General features: G+C 51.8%; 1 protein-coding gene across 10 annotated transcripts in view; it reads left to right on the top strand.

Annotated features, from left to right (window-relative positions):
- Nucleotides 1-7,918, top strand: part of Dennd2a (DENN domain containing 2A) — a 99,443-nt gene that overhangs the window by 353 nt on the left and 91,172 nt on the right. For 2 of the 10 annotated variants that reach the window (XM_075953357.1, XM_075953352.1), the window contains exon 1: nucleotides 359-620. The exons of 2 other annotated variants lie outside the window; for them this stretch is intronic. Coding sequence is in view for 1 of the 8 variants with exons in the window: in XM_075953350.1 (XP_075809465.1) it covers nucleotides 93-148 (56 nt within the window). In the remaining 7 variants the exon portion in view is untranslated. Of the gene's footprint in view, nucleotides 1-62; nucleotides 149-358; nucleotides 621-740; nucleotides 1,035-1,232; nucleotides 1,311-7,918 lie in introns of those variants that run through there. 6 more of the 10 variants (XM_075953350.1, XM_075953354.1, XM_075953355.1 and 3 more) reach the window with 6 other exon arrangements.

Raw genomic sequence — 7,918 nt, 5'->3', positions numbered from 1 at the left:
GCTAACTGACCAGAAACAATGCTAGGGCAGGGAGCATGGCTTCGGTGTTGTCGTTGTCTGGTGTTCGGCCCCCGGCTAAGCGCACTTCGAGAATGGACCCCGGCCGGGGTAGAAGAGAACCCATGAGGCGATCTTCAGCACAGAAAAGGTTAAGCCACTATCTCCCCCCACCCACGAAAGGCTAGGGGGCGAGTGCGGCAGAAGGTCCTGTTTACCGTGGCTCCCCCTCGGCGGCGGGCCCTGGGAGAGTGGTTGCTGTGGCAACCGGCCGGGCGCCCGCCAGCTGCGGATTAGCTCACTGGAGCCGCGGGATGGGTCGGGAGGAGGGGGCGCGCGTCGCGGCAGACGTTCGCGGCGCAGCCCGAGGCAGAGGAAGGGGCCGCGCGCGCGGGCGGAGGGAGGGGACGCAGCGCGTCTCCGAGGCCGGAGGCGGCGGGGACCGGACGGGAGCGCGCGCGGCGGGGACCCGAGGGGCTCGCGGCGGCCGGGGGAGGCCGCGCGGACAAAGGCGCGGAGGGCAGCGGGCCATGGCGCCCCAGGCCCCCGCCGCCGCCTCCGCCGCCGCCACGGGCGTCCGCGATATGCGCCCCGGAACCCGCGGAGCCGTCGCCTGCGGGGAGGTAGGACCGGGCGCCGGAGTGCGGGGCGAGCTCGGGGGGAAAGCCGGGAGGGTACGAGCGGGGGTGGCGAGGAAAGTGCGCTGGGGCGAGCCGGGGCTCCCCGTAGGCGGCGCTGGGGACTTTTCAGCCCGACCGTAGGGACGCGCACGGAGAGCGATCCAGATCGCCTTCCCGGGTCGGGCTGACTTCGAGGCCGAAGAAAGTTGCAGCCACTGGGCTGAGCCCGGCCCTGCGCTGTGCCGGAGCTCCGGGACGCCTGAGAGTGAGTGCGCGTTGTGAGAGGGCGTCTGTACGCCGGGGTGGGGGAGTCCAGACGGCTGGAGTCAGGATTTGCAGTGTTGGAAAGTGGGGATCCTTGGGGTTTACTTCCCACTCTCCCGCCAAGAATGGAGTTGGGAGCCGATGGAGCCCAGGGTAAGTAAGTCTCTTAACAACACAGGATATAATCTTGTGTAAGAGGGGCAGCGAGATACGGAGGAGTCCGACCACTGAGACAGAGGAAGCCCAGCGCCTGGAATCCGTAGTGATGAGCTGGGACAGGAAGCTGGAGGGTGGGGGTTGCCCTCCTTGGGTAACTGGGAAAGTGCGGGATCCCTGATTTAACCAGCCTGCTGAGGAAGAAGCAGGCTGACTTCTGGCCCAGTGCTCTGATGGCTTTGGGGGTTGTGACTTCAACTCTCCAAATGACAGGTAATTGTGGGGTGTGGTAATGGTGTTCTAATAGGCACTTTACAGTGATTTGTCATGTAACGCTTGCACCTGCTGTGGTGGGTGACTGGAGCCTTTCTCCTTCCGCAGCAAACACCTGAAGAGTGGAATAGACCTGTTTAGGGAATGGCCCACAGAGGAGGAAGTGGAGCTTCTGAGAGGAAGCTGAGGGCAAACTGAAACAGATTGTAGTTTATTTGAGACAGGGTCTCAGAATGTGACCCAAGCTGGCCTCAAACTTAAATCTCTAAGGCAGGATTGCTGGTAGGAGCAGTCAGGCTCAGTTCAGGGACTTGTTGTCGTCGTCGTTGTTGTTGTTTTGTTTCTTGAAACAGGGTCAGGGTCTCAGGTAGCTTAGACAGACCTTGAACGTGATTTTAAATTTAAATTTTTTGAGATTTGATTTATTTTTATGAGTGTTTGCCTCATAATGTCTGTGTACCATGTGTATACAGTGCCCAAGGAGGCTTTGGTGTGGGTTCCCTGGTACTGGAGTAGCAGACAGTTGTGAGCCTCCCTGCGAGTGGTAGGAATCCAACCCCAGGTCCTCTGGAAGAGCAGCCAGGGCTCTTAACTGACTAGCCATCTCCCAAGCCCCGGAATTACAGGAGTGTGGTACACACCTTTATGAGACGCAGGGGATCAAACCGAGGGTTTCCTGCATGGGAGTGAGCACTCTACCTACTAAGCTATATCTCCGGCTCTGAGACTTTTTAAAAAATCGAAACAGTTTTTATTATATTTTTGCTTACTGTGTATGTGGCATCAGGCATGCGTGTAGATCAGAAGACAGTTTGTAGGAGTTCGTCCTGCCCGCTCACCTCGTGTGTCCTCAGGATTGGCAGCAAACACCTTTACCTGCCTAGCTATCTTGCCTTTCCTCAGAGACTCTTTGTAGGTAGGGTAATGCAGACGCTGGCAGAGAGTCTTACGTCTGGACGCTCATTCTGGAAGATTTGCACCCTGTCTGGACGCAACTTCACTCAAAATGCTCTGTGTGGTAGTCAGTGGGGACACAGTGATCAAGACAGCCTCTTCCATCCTTCCAGAAAATGCCCATTCTAGTCTGGCCTGGCTATTCCTGCTGCATGCCACAGAACCAGGAGAATCCAGAGGGCCCCAGGTTCAGAGGGGATGCTTGTGAGCCTTCACCAAGAAGGCACAGGGAAGATTGTCTGGGGCAGAGAGAACAACATAGGAAAAGACGAAAGAGGCAGGCATGGGGGAGAATCCAGTGTGGCTGCAGCATGGAGTTAGAGCCTCCACACACACACACACACACACGCACGCGCACGCACGCACACACACGCACACACACACACACACACACGCACGCACACACACACACACGCACGCACACACACACATACGCACGCGCACACACACACACACACACCGCTCCTGTGTGTCTGTCTGTCTGTCTGTCTATCTTGTCTGTCTCACAAAGGCAGGCAAGGTAAAATGTAGAATGAGGAGTTCCCCAAAATAAGAGTGATGGACCCCGCTTTGTGTCTTAAAAAGCTCACTCTACCCTTGATGCCAGGGAGACCTGGGCTCTGCAGCCTGGTGGAGCAGCAGTGGTGAGGCAGGAGGGATGGGTGGAGTCTAGAAGTCAAGAGGTAGGCAAGGGTGCTGGTTGTAGGCACTTACTTAAACTAAACCCGAACCCAGAGATGCTCAGCAGGAGGAAGCAAAAGAAAAGGGACATTTTGAATGGCCTGAATGGAGCAGATTGCAGCACTTGGACAATGAACTTGGCTTCCAGTTTTCTGGCAGCTTAGGAACAAACAAAAATGCACTAGATTGCATAGTTTTGGATCGGGGACAACAGAAAGCATACAAATGAACTTTCAGAACAGATTTTTTCCTGGAATTGAACTCAACTGGGAGTTCATCCGGAGAACTTCATGTAAAGACTAGGGAGTGTTGGGGGGGGGGTAAAGTCTTCATCAGTAAACAAAATGACAAACATAGATAAGACCAAGGGGGGGATCCTTATCAGTGTTACAAAAGATGAGATGATAAACTCCACAAGACCGTTTTCCTGTTCCGTCTAACACAGGTCTAGAAAAACAGCTTGGGTTTTGGTGAGGGTGAAAAATGTCAGCTGGGGTGTGAACAGTCCTGGTACAGTGCCACCAGAAGAGACAGGGGACACCTGTAGGGACAAGACAGTGATGTCATAGGAAGTGACGTACTTCTAAATGTAGAAGATAGAGCAACCGGTTACCCGGCCACAAACAGGAAGGTGGTACATTAGCCTCTATCTGTCAGTGGCTTGGCAGAGACCCTGGTTTAGAGAAGGGGAGCCAGGAAGACCCTAGTGTGCCAGAATCACCAGCATCCTGAAATGCCATTCAGTGGCAAAATGGGCATAAGCCTTAGGAGCAGCATTTCGGGTTTCTCTCCTGATTGACACATCCCAGATCCCTCTGCCCTTAGGCCTTGATTCTGAGTCTGCTTCTAAAGGGGTGGGTAGGATTCACCAGATCTGAACTCTCCCCAGAGAGGTCTGGTAAATGGGGGATTGTTTGCACAAGGAGAAGTTTCACAAAGAATGAGCTGGGAAGTCCCGCACAGGTGTCTAGTGACCCTTCCCCTCTGAGGTCTGCACAGGGTGCCCACAGCCTCGCTCATGAGCTCTGCAGGCTTCATGGCAGGTCTCACTTAACTATAGCTTCCATTCGCATCGAGGAGGTGTGGGCTTCTGCTCTACCGCCAAGTTTCTTTTCTCTCTCTTCATTTATGTATTTTAAATTTTTATGTGTGGTGTTTGGCCTGCATGTGTGTCTGTGTACCCCAGCTAACATTTCACCCTCACCAAAACCCAAACTGTTACTCTAGACCTGAGGTAGTCATAGAGGCCAGAAGAAGATTGGAGCCCCTGAGACTAGACTTACAGATGGTTGTGAGCTGCTACGTGGGTGTTGGGAATCAAACCTGGATCCTCTGGAAGAGCAGTCAGTGCTTTTAACCCTTTTAACTGCTGAGTCATCTTTCCATCCCTCTTTTCTTTCTTTTATTATATATTTTTTAAGATTTATTTTATTGTATGTGTATGAGTGTTTTGCCTGTGTATATGTATGTATACTAACTACATGCCAGATGCTTATGGATGGAGGTCAGAAGGCTTCAGATTTCCTGGGACAGGAGTAAGATGGTTGTGAGCCACCATGTAGATTCTGGGAATTGAACTTGGATCCTCTGTAAGAGTAACAAGTGCTCTTAACAGCTGGCCAGCTCTCCAGTTTCTTTCTTTTGAAGTTGTTATTTTTAAGTGTGAGTGTGTGTGTGTATACAGGGGTGCCCATTGAGTCCAGAAGAAGACCTAGGATCCTGTGGAGCTGGAATGGCAGGTGATTGTGAGCTGTCTGACGTGAATGCTGGGAATGAATACAGATCCTGCGCAAGCTCAGTACCTGCTCTTAATTGCTCTAACATCTCTCCACCAGCCTCACCCTCCCAACCCCCAGTTTCTTTGCTTCTTTGACTGTGAGACAGAATTTCACCATGTAGACTAGCCTTGCTCTTGTGATTCTTCCTCCTCAGCCTTCTGTATTCGTGATTTTTCTTTTGCTTTGATAAAACACCATGACCAAGGCAACTTTCAGAAGAAAGAGTTTATTTGGAACTAATGGTTCCAAAGGGTTAGAGCCCGCGATGGCAAAGCAGAGTCGTAGGCGGCTGGAGCAGCAGCTGAGGACAGACATCTCAAACCCCAAACGGGATGCAGAGGAAGTTAACTCAAAATGATGTGCGCTTGGAAACCTCAAAACCCACCCCCAGGGACATAGTTACTCCAGTAAGGCCGGCCATACCTCCTAATCCTTCCCAAACAGCCACCAACTGGGGACTGAGTATTCGAATGCCCTGGGACTTCTCAGTGTTGGAAATGCTGCCGTATTTCGAGGCTAAACTACAGGTGCACACCATCATATCTGCCATATCTGTTTTTTCAAGACAGGGTTTCTCTGTTAACAGTCCTTGCTGTCCTGGAACTAGCTCTTGTAGACCAGGCTGGCCTTGAACCCACTAAGATCCACCTGCCTCTGCCTCCCAAGTGCTAGGATTAAGGCATGCGCCACCCCAGCCCAGCTCAAATTTCTTAATATTTTAGACGTCTTGTATCTTAGAATGTATATTTAAATGCCAGAGAGGGATGTTTGGGGAGCGTTGTTTTGTGGTAGTAGAGTCAAATGCAGGGGTTCTTACATTCTAGGCAAGCACCTTACCACTGAACTACATCCCCAGGCCTAGGGAGAGAGATTTTTTAAATAGCTGTTCTTCCCATTCACCTTCATACCAATTAAGGCAAAACAATTTTTTTTTTCTGAGAGTGGTCCTAAGCAAACAGTTTTGTTGTGTGAGTGTGTGAGGGGTAGTATTGTTTTGATTCTGGTGAGGGGGTGGTCTTCAGATGGCTTCAGTGAGAGGCTGGTCTTCAGATGATTTTAAGGTTCAGGATTGTAGTTTTCACCCTCTGTGAGGGCTCCTTGCCCGAAGGCTGATAAACCTTGGGTTCCAAAAGGTCCCTGGAGACATATGGGCTGATCACAGTTAGCAAGTAGTCCAGGCTGACCCTGCTTGGGGCCACGTATCCCACAGTCTCTGTGTAGCTCTTGATCTTGCTGCCTCACCCCAAGATCTTTCATTTTTCAGAGGGTTTCACTCTAGCCTTGACTGTCCTGGAACTCGCCCTGTAGACCAGGCTGAGATCTGCCCGTCTCTGTCTCCAAGCACTGGGATTAGAGGCCGCTACCAGTTTCACCTCAAGATCTTTGCAGGTCCTTCTGTATTGCTCGCCTGGGGGTCGGGGGACCCTTTCCTAAGGCTCCCCTGGATTGTTTCTTAGAGAGATACCAGTGAGATGGCTTTCTCACAGAATGTTGGCCATACACTCTCTGAGCTGTAAGACCTCACTGTTTTCTCAGCCACCTCTCAGCCCACATTCTTGCCCCTCTATGACACTAGGGACCTAGCCCTGGGCCCAACCGAGAACCTCGAATGTTCATGTGTGGACCATGTTGCCACCAGAACCTCAGGCTTCCTCAGAATCCAGAGGCTGCTCTAGACTATCCTGAATGTCTTCTCAGAGGTCAAGAACAGGAAGGCTGCTGGGCCTGTCTGTGCATTAATAACAGGAGGCAGTGATCTGCTCAGCCCTCCCCTTTGATGCGCGGAAGCCACAGTCAGACAGACCCTTGCCCTAGTTTTAAAAGCAGAGGTTGACTGAGGCCAAAATCAACTTGGTTTGCATAGAACTTGGGCCCTATATCATCTGGGCCATAAAGCTTGGGCCCTATATCATCTGGGCCATAGAGCTTGGGCCCTATATTGTCTGGGCCATAGAACTTGGGCCCTATATCATCTGGGCCATAGAACTTGGGCCCTATATCATCTGGGCCATAGAGCTTGGGCCCTATATTGTCTGGGCCATAGAACTTGGGCCCTATATCATCTGGGCCATAGAGCTTGGGCCCTATATCCTCTGGACCATAGAACTTGGGCCCTATATCATCTGGACCATAGAACTTGGGCTCTGTGTCATCTGGGCCATAGAACTTGGGCCCTATATCATCTGGGCCATAGAGCTTGGGCCCTATATTGTCTGGGCCATAGAACTTGGGCCCTATATCATCTGGGCCATAGAGCTTGGGCCCTATATCCTCTGGACCATAGAACTTGGGCCCTATATCATCTGGACCATAGAACTTGGGCCCTATATCATCTGGGCCATAGAACTTGGGCCCTATATCATCTGGGCCATAAAGCTTGGGCCCTATATCATCTGGGCCATAGAGCTTGGGCCCTATATTGTCTGGGCCATAGAACTTGGGCCCTATATCATCTGGGCCATAGAACTTGGGCCCTATATCATCTGGGCCATAGAGCTTGGGCCCTATATCATCTGGGCCATAGAGCTTGGGCCCTATATCATCTGGGCCATAGAACTTGGGCCTTATATCATCTGGGCCATAGAACTTGGGCTCTGTGTCATCTGGGCCATAGAACTTGGGCCCTATATCATCTGGGCCATAGAACTTGGGCCCTATATCATCTGGGCCATAGAACTTGGGCCCTATATCATCTGGGCCATAGAACTTGGGCCCTATATCATCTGGACCATAGAACTTGGGCCCTATATCATCTGGGCCATAGAACTTGGGCCCTATATCATCTGGGCCATAGAACTTGGGCCCTATATCATCTGGGCCATAGAACTTGGGCCCTATATCATCTGGACCATAGAACTTGGGCCCTATATCATCTGGACCATAGAACTTGGGCCCTATATCATCTGGGCCATAGAACTTGGGCCCTATATCATCTGGGCCATAGAACTTGGGCCCTATATCATCTGGACCATAGAACTTGGGCCCTATATCATCTGGACCATAGAACTTGGGCTCTGTGTCATCTGGGCCATAGAGCTTGGGCTCTATATCATCTGGGCCATAGAACTTGGGCCCTATATCATCTGGACCATAGAACTTGGGCCCTATATCATCTGGACCATAGAACTTGGGCTCTGTGTCATCTGGGCCATAGAGCTTGGGCCCTATATCATCTGGGCCATAGAACTTGGGCTC

Source organism: Microtus pennsylvanicus, chromosome 19 (assembly GCF_037038515.1).
Source record: "Microtus pennsylvanicus isolate mMicPen1 chromosome 19, mMicPen1.hap1, whole genome shotgun sequence".
In the NCBI taxonomy this organism is placed as follows: Eukaryota; Metazoa; Chordata; class Mammalia; order Rodentia; family Cricetidae; genus Microtus; species Microtus pennsylvanicus.
This window is presented reverse-complemented; position numbering and strand designations above follow the sequence as displayed.